Genomic DNA, 15741 nt, shown 5'->3' with positions numbered 1-15741 from the left:
ATGTCCTGCATGTACGTGCAGGACGTCACTCACAGAAACAGAAGCCTGCGCGGCTGCATTGCTGATCTGCAAGGGCAGGCTTCTACATGGAATGTTGCTAGTGGAGGAGTAGCCCAGTGGTTAGTGCAATGGACTTGGGGAACTGAGTTCAATTCCCACTGCAGCTCCTTGTGACTCTGGGCAAGTCACTTAACCCTCCATTGCCCCTGGTACAAAATAAGTACCTGAATATACTATGTAAACCACTTTGAATATAGTTGCAAAAACCTCAGAAAGATGGTATATCAAGTCCCATTTCCCTTTCCCTATTTGAAATTCTACATGGAATGTTGCTACTATTGAGATTCTGTTGCTACTATTTGAGATTCTACATGGAATGTTAATGTTGCTATTCCACTAGCAACATTCTATGTAGAAGCCTGCCCTTGCAGATCAGCAACACAGCCGCACAGGCTTCTGTTTCTGTGAGTCTGACGTCCTGCATGTACGTGCAGGACGTCAGACACACAGAAACAGAAGCCTGCGCGGCCGCATTGCTGATCTGCAAGGGCAGGCTTCTACATGGAATGTTGCTAGTGGAGGAGTAGCCTAGTGGTTAGTGCAATGGACTTTGATCTTGGGGAACTGAGTTCAATTCTCACTGCAGCGCCTTGAGACTCTGGGCAAGTCACTTAACCCTCCATTGCCTTGGTACAAAATAAGTACCTGAATGTACTATGTAAACCACTTTGAATATAGTTGCAAAAACCTCAGAAAGGCATATCAAGTCCCATTTCCCCTTCCTCTTCTTTCCACCTTGTTTCTTCACGGAGGGTGAACAAACTCTGAAACAATTTTATTCTGCCTTCAATACATACCATCCTACAATCAGATTCAAAATTGACTACTCCCCAGAAAAAGTCAATTTTTTGGACACCACGGTCTCAATCAGTGATGGCTGTATACAAACATCTATATACAAGAAACCCACAGACAGATGCAGCTACCTCCACAACTCCAGCTTCCATCCTTCACATACAAAAAGATCCATCATTTACAGCCAAGCCACAAGATACCACCGTATGTGCTCTGACCCAGGGGACAGAGACAGACACCTTAAAAGCCTGACTGCATCCTTCAAACAGAAAGGCTACAACCCCAAAATAATCTCAAAGAATATTGCCTCCTCCCTCAAAACACCCAGGGAGAATCTGCTACAGTACAAGGAGAAAAAAGCCACAGACAGAATCCCCCTTGTAGTGACATACAATCCAGAGCTGGAAAAACTGAGGAAAATCATAAGAGATCTACAACCTATACTCCAGGAGGATGAATTACTGAAAGAGATATTCCCATCCCCACCAGTACTGGCCTTCCGACAGCCACCCAACTTAAAACACAAGCTAATCAGAAGTAAACTTCCATCACAGACTGAAAAGGAACAGAAGGGCACACTTCCCTGTAATTTATCCAGTTGCAAACTATGCCAAAATATTTCACAGGACCCCACAGTCATCCACAAAGGAAAGATATTCAACATAAAGGAATCTTTCACTTGCTCATCTTCCAATGTGGTATATATCATTCAGTGTAAAAAATGTAACGAAGGATGCTATATTGGAGAAACAGGCCAGATGCTTAAGACAAGATTCAATTTACAAAGACATCACATGAACAATACTAGTGCCAGTAGGGCTCCCACCCCTGTTGGTCAGCATTTTACAGGACCAGGACACTGTACCAGTGACTTCACAGTGAGAATCCTGAAAGGTAACTTTAAAACCATACAAGAACGTAAGACCTTTGAAGTCAGAATGATTGAATGTTTTAACACTCAACAGAAAGGACTTAACAAGGATCTGGGGTTCCTAGCCCATTATAAACCATAAAGCTGAATGTCTCTGTTGATCACCCCACCCCTCAATTATCCACACCCATCCTGTTAGAATATCAATGATATGCTTTGATGTCCCCATGCATACCTCGTACCCACCCCCATCCTCCCACCCTGTCAGACTGTCATAGTAATGCTTGAATGTTTTCACTTATATACACTGTCAGCTAGCACATTTGCTTATTTCCGATCTGACGAAGAAGGGCAACCTTCGAAAGCTAATCAAGAAATGTATTAAGTTATGTCCAATAAAAAAGGTATCATCTTATTTTCTTTTCCATGTTTTATTTTGTTTGGTTTCTATTGATCACCTTGTGCTGAAAACTTAGCATATGCAGGTGCCAGTATCACAGAGCGTAGTGTTTTTGTTACCATCAGGGGGAAATCTTCAGCTGGCAGAGCTTGGGATTCCCACCAGCTACCACTAAATGTGTGCAACTGTTAGGTGGGCCCCGGCCCACCCAGGCCCACCTGTGGCTACGCCACTGATTTGACGTCCTTAAGCCTCCTGCCAACCTCCGGAGTCTAAGTGCCAGAGTGCGATTAACAGCGGCGGATTGCCCTACGGGGATCTCCTGATTTCAAGCACCGGCTAAACAGAAAAAGTGCTGTGCTCTCTCTCAGGTCCGCGCCCCCCGCCCCTCTGATGTCACTGACCCTGACTCCTACGGATGCACCGCCCTTTTAACCCTAAGAGTGCTGGAGCATGGCCTCATGTTGTCTCAAGGAGAAAGAGAGAGAGAGAGCTGGACATGAAAAGTTGGACATGAGAAGGAGGGTGACTAGGGGAAAAAAAAAAAAACAATTTCATTGATTGCAGGCTTTTGCTGTAGTCTAGACTTAAAATCTACCACTCCTGCTCTGAGAATATACTTTATGTGGTGCTGTGTCTATAGATAAGACAACTTTCCTAATTTGAATTGGAGGTTAGGGAATTTAGTGATGCCAAGTTGCCCAGGAGGTCCTGCATTCAAAGCAGTGTGGGATTTGTAGTGCCTGATACTGTCCATTGAGATCAAGACAGGTAGTCAGAAATCCAGGACTGTCCCAAAATCTCCAGCCTGAAACCGGGCAACTTGGCATCTCTGAGAATTGCTTTACATACATGTTGGATTATTAGATGTTTGGTCAGATGAACTGCAAGCAGTTAGTTACTAAGGACGATTAGCATCTGAACAAAAGGCTAAATATTAGTTAAATAAATAAATAATTGTGCTTTTATTCTAGGCTGATATTTCTCTGCAATCCGCCTTTATGGTTTATAATGGGCTAGGAACCGCATTTTTAGGTATAACTTGTCTGGAATGTTTTTACGTTTGGGGAGCGTGCCAGGTGCCCTTGACCTGGATTGGCCACTGTCGGTGACAGGATGCTGGGCTAGATGGACCTTTGGTCTTTCCCAGTATGGCACTACTTATGTACTTATGTACTTATGTAATTCCGGGAATAACATGTATAGAATGTTTGTACGTTTGGGAAGCTTGCCAGGTGCCCTTGGCCTGGATTGGCCGCTGCCGTGGACAGGATGCTGGGCTCGATGGACCCTTGGTCTTTTCCCAGTGTGGCATTACTTATGTACTCAGGAACCCTACAGAGGAGTTGGATTGAGGGGAGAAAAGACAGGTACACCTCCCCTCCCCTCCCCATCACTCTTTTATGTAAAACCTCAACAGTACAACAAGAGTAAAAACTAATTCAGTGAGCATCAAACCCGAATCAAATCAGTCGTCGTATCTAACAAGCAAATGCTAGCAGTGGATCAGCAGCGGAAGATTTACTTGCGTTTTAGAAAACCGCCTAAAACCGACTAAAGCTTGGGTCTTTCTAAGTAAGCTTTGCATTCTGAACAGGTTGTTTTATGCAGAATTAGCCGGGGTGTCTGTCTACATTTGACTTTTTGATTGGTTTTGTTAGTGTTTCGGTCATTGTAATGACCTGGCCTAGCTGGATTTTACTTTGAGTTTATTTCATACTTGTTATAGTCTAGTATTTGTTTATTATAGGTTTATCTGTGTTTTTATATTTATATACTCCTGAAATCCTAAGCTGGTTAGATAAACTTGGTTTATTTTATGCGTTTACCTTTCAATGCTATATTTGATTGTTACTGGGTACTTTGGTTGTTTATTCTCCTTCTGTACTCCCCTGTGAGAATAGTTAAGTGGAACAGTAAATTATACATTTACTTATATTTATTTATACAAATGTGTTAATTGTCTTCCCCAATCCAAAACATTCCACTCAAGGTGATATACAGAACAAATAAATAGAAACAGAGAAAAACAACATCTTATTAAAAAAAACATCTTGAAAATAAAAGTAGGTAAGAACAAAAGCTTACATATAAAACACTAAAACAGACCCACAAGTCCACTCCCTCCCACCATACAGCAATCAAAAAAGTAACCCATACACTCAAACATTACACTTTCTTTTTCTGGAAACAGAAAAATGTTAAGAAGTCTTCAAAATGTCAAGTGTGTGTGTGTGTGTGTGTGTGTGTGTGTGTGTGTGTGTGTGTGTGTGTGTGTGTGTGTGTGTGTGTGTGTGTGAGTGATGTAATAGTGGTGGCAAAGTATTTGACCCCAATGGGCTGCCACTAAAAAAGTTAAATATATTATATAGCATACTCCCTTCAACTCCTTCATCAAGGGTTCCTTCAATGGAGCGCCCTGACTAGGTCTCAATGTCCTCCCGGGAACATTCCGATCAATCCTGTCTCATAAATACTGAGGCCCTTTTCCCCACAGAACACAAAAAAAGTCACCGTCATCAATCTGAATTGTAACCCAGCCGGTATTGGTAACAGTGTAAACGGGCAAATAGTGGCCCAGCAGAATCCCATTTGGAGACTCCAACATCACTTGTGCTGCAAAATTTTGCGGTCTGTAAATTTTTTAATTTATTTTTTTAATATACCGGGTCTTCATAAAGGCCATTACAATAATCAAGATGGGGCAGAATTAAGGACGGCACCAAAATTCCAAATCCAACGAAGGAAACACAAACTTTCTCACCATTTTCAGCACCTGCGATACTCGGGTTCCAAACCCCATCCATGAGCCATATGGAATCCCAGATTTCTCACACCGTTCAAATCCAATCATATCAGAAGCGGTGAAAGATTTGCATCAGGCCAGCCTATGAAAATGTATTTCCACTTTCCTGCCTCAAGAAGGGTGACAACACAAATACACCGCAAAATGCTGTTAGAATAATTACACAATGCTCTGCTTATTTTGTTGCATCTGTGCTGTTATTCAATCATCTGATTTTTTTTTTTTTTTAAAGAAGCCTGGAAAAATAAAAGCACTTTGCTTTCTGAGCACCCGTGTGGCAAACGCCAAATAAAAACTTTGTTGACTTTTTAAGTTCATTTGAGTTCAGCTGAAAATCTCTGACCCTGGGGATATATAGTTACCTCTTCGGCCGTGCTCCGATTCTCCCCTCTTGCTCTCTGCATAGGTCGGAACCCAGCACGCAGCAATTATAGGGATACAGACTATCTCTCTGCCCCAGCAGCCCCTCCCTTGTACCGGAGTCCAAAGGTGTCGTGATAAATGGCACCTGAGTGAGAGCTGGAGGCGGTCGAGTGGCATCAGCTGCCACCTTACCCTGGAGCTCAAAGCCCTGCTGCTCCCTCTCTCTGTCTGTCCACCGTCTGCTGCCTGTCGACTGCTTTAACGTAGTGCTGAAGGGCCGGTTACCCGCAGGCTGGAAGATGGATCTGCCCCACGGGTCCGAGGTCCGGGCGGAGGATACCGAGATGAGCAGTCAAGAGCCTGGGGCAGGACAAGGAACAGAGGGGTCCCGCTGCTGTGTCAGTGCCCACCAGCTCTCATATTCAGTCAGGTAAAAGGTTGGGATCAGGTCTGGGAGATGCTCAGGTAAAGTGCAGGGGTGAATTGCAGGGAAATAACTGGCCCGTGGGATATACCGGGGGGGGGGGGAGAGGGGGGGCTCTGATTCTTACTCAGGGGTGGATTGCAGGGAAATAACCTGGAAGGACTTTTTTTCCCCCCTACTGGCCCGTGGGATATATCAGATTATACCAAAATCAAAGCTCAGTTGTATATTTAAAACATTTTAGCTTTGTTTTCAGGTGCTGATTCACCTAACAGCTACAAATTGCTGCAGTTCAGCTGAGGCAACATGTTTAGCAATTCCCAGTTTAAATTAGAAAAGTTCAGCTCCAGCTCCATCTTTCCCACTCCCAACTGTAAGGGCAGACCACTACACTCCCATAGGGAAGCAGGACAGTAAAACACTACATAGCAGACCCAGGGGAGAGTTAAGACATCTTATTTTACCATACCTACATAAGTATTGCCATACTGGGACAGACCAAAGGTCCATCAAGCTCAGCATCCTGTTTCCAACAGTGGACAATCCAGGTCACAAGTACCTGGCAGAAAAACAAAGAATAGCAACATTCCATGTAGAACCCCAAAGAGTAGCAAGATTCTAGAATTCTAAAGAATACCAAGATTCCATGCAGAATTTCAAAGTGTAGCAACATTCCATGTAGAACCCATCTTAAGTAGAGGAGTGTGGTAGCCGTGTTAGTCCACTCTTAAGGTTATCAATAGAAATCACGAAATGACGAAGAAGGGCAACCTTCGAAAGCTAATCAAGAAATGTATTAAGTTATGTCCAAAAAAAAAGGTATCATCTTATTTTCTTTTCCATGTTTTATTTTGTTTGATTTCTATTGATAACATGTAGAACCCCAAAGAGTAGCAAGATTCCATTCAGAATCCCAAGTACATAAGTGTTGTTATACTGGGACAGACTAAAGGTCCATCAAGCCCAGCATCCTGTTTCCAACAGTGGTCAATCCAGGTCATAAGTACCTGGCAAGATCCCCCCAAAAAGTACAAAGCATTTTATGCTGCTTATCCTAGAAATACTGTCGAAATCCTAGTGGTGGTGCTCTACCACAAATGTATGTGTATACCCCCAACTAAACGATAGAACTAAAGTCAACTGGTCAGCAAATTACTATGATAAGGGGGAGTCTCATACAGTCACCGAGGCAAATAGATTCTCATCAATTTGAAGTGTCTAATCAATGTGACAATTATAATCATAGACAGCCCCCTGCCATCCGTCCCAATTTTTGTATATTTTTTAAAATGCTTATAGTGTCCTTTTTACTTCTTTTGTGTTAAACTTAAAATGTCAACTTGTTCAAAAATATGGCCAATATACTCTCAGTAGGAGTTTTCTTATTTACTGCAGTGGAGATAACAAACACTTATCTGTGTGCATGTCCTCAAACAATTCCAGGACTCCTTACTACTACTATTAGGGATAGTAAGGAGTCGTGGAGGGGCATAATTGAACGAAAACGTCTATCTCCATGGGTGTTTATCTCCGAGAACGGGTCCGTGAAGGGGCAGACCAAACCGTATTTTCGAAAAAAATAGACATCCATGTTTTATTCGACAATTTGTGAGCTGGGCGTTTTTGTTTTTCAGTGATAATGGAAAATGAAAGCGCCCAGCTCAAAAACGAATAAATCCAAGGCATTTGTTCGTGGGAGGGGCCAGGAGTCGTAGTGCACTGCTCCCCCTCACATGCCAGGACACCAACCGGGCACCCTAGGGGGCACTTTTACAAAAACAAAAAAAAGGTAAAAGAGCTCCCAGGTGCATAGCACCCTTCCCTTGTGTGTTCAGCCCCCAAATTCCCCTCAAAACCCACTGCCCACAAGTCTACACCATTACTATAGCCCTAAGGGGTGAAGGGGGGCACCTACATGTGGGTACAGTGGGTTTGGGGGGGTTGGACGACTAAGCATTAAGCAGCACAATTGTAACAGGTAGGGGGGGATGGGCCTGGGTCCACCTGCCTGAAGTCCACTGCACCCCCTAATAACTGCTCCAGTGACCTGCATACTGCTGCCAGGGAGGTGGGTATGACATTTGAGGGTGAAAATAAAAAGTTGTGAAACGGCATATTTTGTGGTGGGAGGGGGTTTGTGACCACTGGAGGAGTCAGGGGAGGTCATCCCGGATTCCCTCCAGTGGTCATCTGGTCATTTAGGGCACTTTTTGGGGCCTTATTCGTGGAAAAACAGGGTCCAGGAAAAGTGCCCTAAATTCTCGCTAAAAACGCATATTTTTCTTCCATTATCGGCGAAAGGCGCCCATCTCTGATCGCCTGATAACCACGCCCCAGTTCCGCCTTCACCACGCCTTCGACACGCCCCCATCAACTTTGTCCGCATCCGCGACGGAGTGCAGTTGAAAACGTCCAAAGTCGGCTTTCCATTATACCGCTTTATTCGTTTTTGTGAGATAAACGTCTATCTCCCGATTTGGGTCGCAATATAGGCGTTTTTCTTTTTCAATTATAAGCTGGATAGTAACATAGTAGATGACGGCAGAAAAAGACCTGGACGGTCCATCCAGTCTGCCCAAGAAGATAAATTCATGTGCTACTTTTTTATTTGTACTGTCCTCTTCAGGGCACAGACCATATAAGTCTGGCCAGCCCTATCCCCGCCTCCCAACCACCAACCCCGCCTCCCAACCACCAGCTCTGGCACAGACCCTATAAGTCTGCCCAGCACTATCCCCGCTTCCCAACCACCAACCCCACCTCCCACCACCAGCTCTGGCACAGACCGTATAAGTCTGCCCAGCACTATCCCCGCCTCCCAACCACCAACCCCGCCTCCCACCACCAGCTCTGGCACAGACCCTATAAGTCTGCCCAGCACTATCCCTGCCTCCCACCACCGGCTCTGGCACAGACCGTATAAGTCTGCCCAGCACTAGCCTCGCCTCCTAACCACCAGCTCTGCCACCCATTCTAGGCTAAGCTCCTGAGGATCCCTTCCTTCTGCACAGGATTCCTTTATGTTTATCCCACGCATGTTTGAGTCCTGGAATTGGGAGGCGGGGATAGTGCTAGCCAGACTTATACGGTCTGTGCCCTGAAGAGGACAGGTAGAAATAAAAAGTAGCACATATGAATTTATCTTGTTGGGCAGACTGGATGGACCGTGCAGGTCTTTTTCTGCCGTCATCTACTATGTTACTATGTATGTTAATTGTTTGAGGACATGCACACAGATAAGTGTTTGTTATCTCCACTGCAGTAAATAAGAAAACTCCTCCTGAGAGTATATTGGCCATATTTTTGAATAATAAATTTTTGAATTACAACAGTTGTCGTAGCACATCACTTAAATCGAACTTACCTTATGGCCAATTTTTACGACTGAAACGTCTTTGTTCAGACCCTAGGATCAATGGATATGGCTAATCGATTTATAGACAAAGGTTACCCAAAGAAATATATAGATATGGGTTTTCAAAAAGCCTCTCATGTGTCAAGAGAATCACTGTTAAATCCCATAGCAAGATCAGTTGACAAAAAAATAATTTGTGCATTACCGTTCACTAATATGTCTGAACACATTGCGAATATTTCAAGGAATGGAATGGCCATGCGGTAAGTGAAACACTTGCCATGCCGCCATTTCCTGGGAGAGACTGATGGTATTGGCAGGTAAGCCCCTGGTGCTAAAAAACTTAAAAAACAAATTCTGACATGCCAGAAATGGTGCACAGTGGGGGCAGGCACTGCGGTAGCCCGGCGGTAGTGCCGGATTGGCATGCAGCAAGCCAGCAGGGGCCCCTATGTGCTTTTGCATTAATGTTTTTGCAGGTCTCATGCTAATGGAAAAATTAGTGTGGGACCTGAAAAAAGAGAAAAGCCCTGTTTTAGGGACATGTTAGAAATGGGCTTTGTACGCAGGAAGGACCTGTGTTAAAATGCGCTAAGCCCATTTCTCAGCACATCTTAGTTAAAGGGTCCCTAAGTGTCAACCTGACTAGCACATCGGGACATACCCAAACCTGCTGATAGGGCAATCCGCCTCTGTACTCAGTCAGATGAGGTGCTGGGACCAGGGGATGGGATGGGGGCAACACTGGCAACACATAAGCGCAATTTATCCTAGAACTGTCAAAATTAATTCAGTTTTTTAAAAAATTTGTATGGCCCAAATTAATGAATTATGGCCTTGTCCAAAGTTTATAACTTTTTATAATATGTTTTTTTAAGATACATAAAAATCTACACAAGATACTTGTAGCTAATGTTTAGGCAACCTACCTCTAACCTCATCGCAAACCAGGAAGGAAATGTGCAGGAGAATTCACAGGAATGTTGCAGGGCCTCCAATGCAGCCACTTCTGCTGTAGCCTCAGAACCGATCTGAGACCGGCAACTGATGTCCACTAGGCCAGTGCTACTCAACCCTCTCCTGAAGGTACACCTTGCCAGTTAGGTTTCCAGGATCATTACAGGACTTACACGTGAGAGTGATTTGCATATAAGGAGGTGACTGTGCTATATGCAAAATTTATCTCATGCATATTCATTCTAGTGGTCATGAAAACCCAACTGGCTAGGTGTACCTCCAGGAAAGAGTTGAGAAGACTAGGTCACTGTTAAGCCTCTACTGACCTGAACCAGATGCAGGCTGTTTACGCTTTCCAAAAATACTAGGACTAGGGGGCATGCGATGAAGCTACAAAGTAGTAAATTTAAAACAAATCGGAGAAAATGTTTCTTCACTCAACGTGTAATTCAACTCTGGAATTCATTGCCAGAAAATGTGGTAAAGGTGGTTAGCTTAGCAGAGTTTAAAAAAAGGCTTGGACCGCTTCTTAAAGAAAAAGTCCATAGACCATTATTTAATTGGGCTTGGGGAAATATTTCTGGGATAAGCATCATAAAATGTTTTGTACTTTTTTGGGGATCTTGCCAGGTATTTGTGACCTGGATTGGCCACTGTTGGAAACAGGATGCTGAGCTTGATGGACCTTTGGTCTGTCCCAGTATGGCAATACTTATGTACTTATATATTTATAGCAGAAATCCTCAACATCCTCCATATCCGTGCAGAATTTTCCTTTAAGGCTTTTAAACCTGAGCTAAAGGCTTGGCTTTTTGCACAAGCCTTTGAAACTGTTTAAGACGGTAGAACTAGAGGACATGAATTAAGGTTGAAGGGGGGGGGGCAGACTCAGGAAGTATTTTTTCACGAAAAGGGTGGTGGATACATGGAACGCTCTCCCGCGGGAGGTAGTGGAAATGAAAACGGTAATGGAATTCAAACACGAGTGTAATAAACACAAAGGACTCCTGTTTAGAAGGAATGGAATCTTAGCGGAGATTGGGTGGGAACACCGGTAATTGAGAAGCAAAACCAGTGCTGGGCAGACTTCTACGGTCTACACCCTGATCATGACTAAATAGACAGGGATGGGCTGGAGTGTACATTTTAAGGGGCTTCGACATTAGCTTCAGAACTTAGTACAGGAATACTGCTGGGTAGACTTCTACGGTCTGTGCCCTGATCATGACTGAATAGATAGGGATGGGCTGGAGTGTACATTTTAAGGGTACTTATTTTGTACCTGGGGCAATAGAGGATTAAAGTGACTTGCCAAGATCACAAGGAGCTGCAGTGGGACCTGAACCCAATTCCACCATTAGGCTACTCCTCCATCCCTCTGCATTAGAGTATTACGAAAAGAAATGGTGCTGCTGATTCCATTCTGGGCCAGGTGTCCATTAAGATTTTTATGTGATTGTATTATTCTTTGAGTATTACTTTTCTATTTTTAAGTAGCCACCAACAGGCACTGTTGTTTTGTTAGAACATAAGAACATAAGAATAGCCATAATGGGTCAGACCAGTGGTCCATCTAGCCCAGTATCCTGGCAGAAACCCAAATCGTGGCAACACTCCATACTACAAATCCCAGGGCAAGCAGTTGCTTCCCATGTCTGTCTCAATAGCAGACTATGGACTTTTCCTCCAGGAATTTGTCCAAACCTTTTTTAAACCCAGATACGCTAACCACTGTTACCACCTTCTCCGGCAAAGAGTTCCGGAGCTTAACTATTCGTTGAGTGAAAAAATATTTCCTCCTATTTGTACCCCGCACTTTTTCCTACTCATGGCAGGCTCAATGCGGCAGGCAGTGGAGGGTTAAGTGACTTGCCCAGAGTCACAAGGAGCTGCCTGGGCCAGGAATTGAACTCAGTTCCTCAGGACCAAAGTCCACCACCCTAACCACTAGGCCACTCCTCCACTCTAAAAGTATTAAAAGTTTTAAAAGTATTTCCATGTAACTTCCTCAAGTGTCCCCTAGTCTTTGTACTTTTGGAACGAGTAAAAAAATCGATTTACTTCTACTCGTTCTACACCACTCAGGATTTTGTAGACCTCAATCATACCTCCCCTCATCCGTCTCTTTTCCAAGCTGAAGAGCCCCAACCTCTTTAGCCTTTCCTCATCTGAGAGGAGTTCCATCCCCTTTATCATTTTAGTCGCTCTTCTTTGAACCTTTCTAATTCCTCTATATCTTTTTAAAGATACGGTGACCAAAACTGAACGCAAGGTGCAAGCACTAGAGATAAAATGAGCACTTTATGGAAAATTGTTGAGATGGCCTCCCACTCTGAGGTCACCACAATTTTTGTTGTAACCCCAATCTAGAGGTGACGAGTTCAGTAGGTACCATCATAAATCAGACCCCTAAGTCCCCAAGGGATCTAGTCCCTACCTATTATAATTTATTTATTTATGTATTTAAAACATTTATAACCCACTGATCCATAACATTTCTCAGCTGTTCACACACAACATAAATAACAATAACAAACAGATTATAATGAAAAGAGACGAAGCTGTTGATGAGTGAGTCCATCCTGTAGAGCTGTCAAGTGATGATTCCTTTTTATTTCCAATATAGCAGCTTGAACTACAGCTGTCCACTAGCTCTAGCAATCCTGACATATCTTGAGTCTTTGCAAGTTGTAATATTTTTTTAATTAGACCAACGAAAAGCTTTCCGGACCATGTCTATAACTCTCGTCTTCAATGTCACTCTCTTCGTAGTGAGCGTTTGGGACCATGGTGGAACCTCCAAACCTACTATCACAAATGGACAAGACAAATTCTCCAGGATGTCTCGTTTTATTTAGAAAGCTCTCAACTGATGGGAATTTTGGGGAATTCTGGTAAGTGAAAAAAAAATCGTTGATATCATTTTTAAGGTATAGTGCCAAACGTTTTCTCTAGGCTGCAATCGCTGTGTTTTATGGTACTAAACATTTTGCTACAGCGGTAGACATTAAGTTTACAGGCAGGTTATAATAATGCTAATACTCACCACTAAAATAAATGCCCAGTTGTTTAAGTTCAGCTTTTGCAGTGGAAAGATCCCTGACACCTGTTTATCTCTTATGTCAAAACAAAACTATATGGATTTTGTTTATGTGGCATGTTTGTGTTACCTACGACTGGACTTAGTTCCTGTTGTCGTTCTTTTGGACACTTGAATTGGCGAACAAAGGCGCACTTGTTAGGACTGCAGTTTCCCCTTTCTTGTGTCAGCGGATACCAGTGGGACAACCTCGAGATTCTCCGTGTTTTGTAGCTAAGTACTGATTGGATTCTCTAGTTTGCTCTGGGAGGTCCGGGGGAGCTAAGTGAGGGTTGTCCAACGTATGATTTCACAAGAGGAGATATCTGTATAGTCATTAGTAGATTCAGAAGTTAGACATAGTCTTTGGTAGTTTGGTGTCTTTCATTAGGTGATAATTCAGGAGGAAAAGAGTTTTTCAATTCATTCGTTTTTCTCATGTATGATGAGTTTTTACGTTTGATGGGTTTTTTTCTCCTTTCCTCCTGACTGGAACCAATGATAGTAATGGACTCCTCAGACTATAGGGATAGTTCTAATACATTTGTGTTTCCCTATGTGGAGCTTTGAGGTTCCAACTTGAGTAATTAAGTACTATAGATTCCCGAGTTGGAATCTTTAGGGAATCACCAGGAGACACCCGCAAACTAACTCTTATATATTTCAAACTTCCTAGAGTTGTGGAATGTTTATTTATTAAGTTTGATTTTCCCTGTGGTTTGAAGTAGTATACGATGCCATACTTTGTATTGTAAGATCAATATCTTTACTGCTGAATTGCCTATTGCTCATGATCGATCTATTCTTACTGTACACCGGGTTGAGTGAATTCCTTCAAAAAGGCGGTAAATAAACCCTAATAAATAAATAAATGGGCGGGCATGAGGCACTGCCCATATGGACACAACCTCCTCTCATTGGCCTGTGCTGACTGGGTAGGCCTGTCTCCAAAGTGGTGGGACTATGGCTCACCCATGGCAATGGTCCTGGATGCCATGAATTTTGGATCACAAAACTAAACAGAAAGCTGTGTTTTGATGCAGGCATACCATGGGTTGTGCAGCTCTGTTATGCCAACTTGGGTCATTTAAAATACTAGAAGAACATTTGGAGGCTTGCAATTTCTTTTTGCACCGATTCACCGTTCTCCTCCCAAATACACAACAGTGTGGAATTTGTCACCTCGGATTACAAACTAGACAAATTTAAGAATAATTTTAACTTCTAGAGATGAAGGAGGGGAAAGGCTTTCTGCACCATGTTTCAGAGTTATGGACCAGGCAAGACTTGTTTGTCAACATTAAAATGAGTATTTTTTTTTTTTACATGAAGCTAATTACCTTTAACAATTCACGTTTCTGTGTTTTCCAGGATCTGGAAAAACAACTTTGCTGGATGCAGTATCTGGAAGGATAGGAAAGGGAACTTTTATTGGTGATGTATACGTGAATGGACAGAAACTGAAGAAGAAGCAGTTTCAGGACTGTTTTTCATATGTTTTGCAGGTTTGTTTTCTGCTTTTTTCCCCCCTGTTTAATTATATCCATATACGTATGAAATCACCCAGAAGATCCTCACCCTTCTGTCATCATCATCTGTTCCTGGCCTCAGCCCAGCAATGATCCCAGCATTCTTTCTTTAGCCCCTCCCCTTTGCCACAGTCATACTTTTTTTCCCATTCCCCCTCCTCTTGTCTTCCCCCCCCCCCCCCCCCCATTCCTTTACACACCAGTTACTTAGTCTCTCTGTACCCCCTTCTTGGTCCACAACCGTCACTCTCGGTCTGCCTTCTCTATGCCTCTATCCTCCACTCCTCTGTTTCTCCCCACCATTCTCCTTCTCTGTCTCAGTCTCCCATCCTGTCCTTCAGTTTCTGGTACAACTTGGCCTACTTCTCTTCTGTCATCATTGAGATTCACCTTTACATGATATCAACCAGTGGCGTAGCTACGTGGGGCCTGAGGGGGCCCGGGCCCCTGTAGATTTCGTCCTGGACCCCCCTCCTGACGACCCTCTCGACCCCCCCCCCCGCAAACCCTCCCCTGCCACCGCCTACCTTCGATTTGCTGGCGGGGGACCCCAATCCCCGCCAGCCGACGTCCTCTTCGTCCTGCAGTCAAAAAAGTCTTCGTTCTGTTGCATGCTGACGTCCTGCACATACAACGTGCAGGACGTCAGCATGCAACAGAACGGAGACTTTTTTGACTGCAGGATGAAGAGTCGGCTGGCAGGGATTGGGGTCCCCCACCAGCAAAACCGAAGGTAGGCGACGGCGGGGGAGGGTTCACGGGGGGGGGGGGTCGAGAGGGCAGGAGGTCGTGAAAAGTGGCGGCGGGTCGGCAAGGGGGGGTCGGCAATGGCGGGGGGGTCAGCGGTGCTGGGGGGGGGCTAAAATGTGCCCCCTCACCTCGGGCTCTGGATCCCCCTCCCACCGAAGTCTGGCTATGCTCCTGAAACTCCTCCTGCACTCTGAGGAACAGATGTGCTGCCTCCTCCGTCTCCCAGTACAGAGTGGTCTGGTGGGTACAGAATCTGGCAGGCACCATAGTCGAGCTCCAACATTATTTGCTGAATGTAGATGAGATATAAATGACGGAGGTGCATGCCTCCTTACCCTCCCAACAGCTGGAA

General features: G+C 44.1%; 1 protein-coding gene across 1 annotated transcript in view; it reads left to right on the top strand.

Moving 5' to 3' along the window:
- Positions 1-5477: 5477 nt before the first annotated feature.
- Positions 5478-15741, top strand: part of ABCG5 (ATP binding cassette subfamily G member 5) — a 46390-nt gene continuing 36126 nt past the window's right edge. Inside the window, exons 1-3 of the mRNA XM_030194613.1 lie at positions 5478-5725; positions 12804-12925; positions 14482-14615. Of these exons, the coding sequence (XP_030050473.1) occupies positions 5595-5725; positions 12804-12925; positions 14482-14615 (387 nt within the window). The 5' untranslated portion in view covers positions 5478-5594. The remainder of the gene's footprint in view (positions 5726-12803; positions 12926-14481; positions 14616-15741) is intronic.

This window comes from Microcaecilia unicolor, chromosome 3 (genome assembly GCF_901765095.1).
Source record: "Microcaecilia unicolor chromosome 3, aMicUni1.1, whole genome shotgun sequence".
In the NCBI taxonomy this organism is placed as follows: Eukaryota; Metazoa; Chordata; class Amphibia; order Gymnophiona; family Siphonopidae; genus Microcaecilia; species Microcaecilia unicolor.
This window is presented reverse-complemented; position numbering and strand designations above follow the sequence as displayed.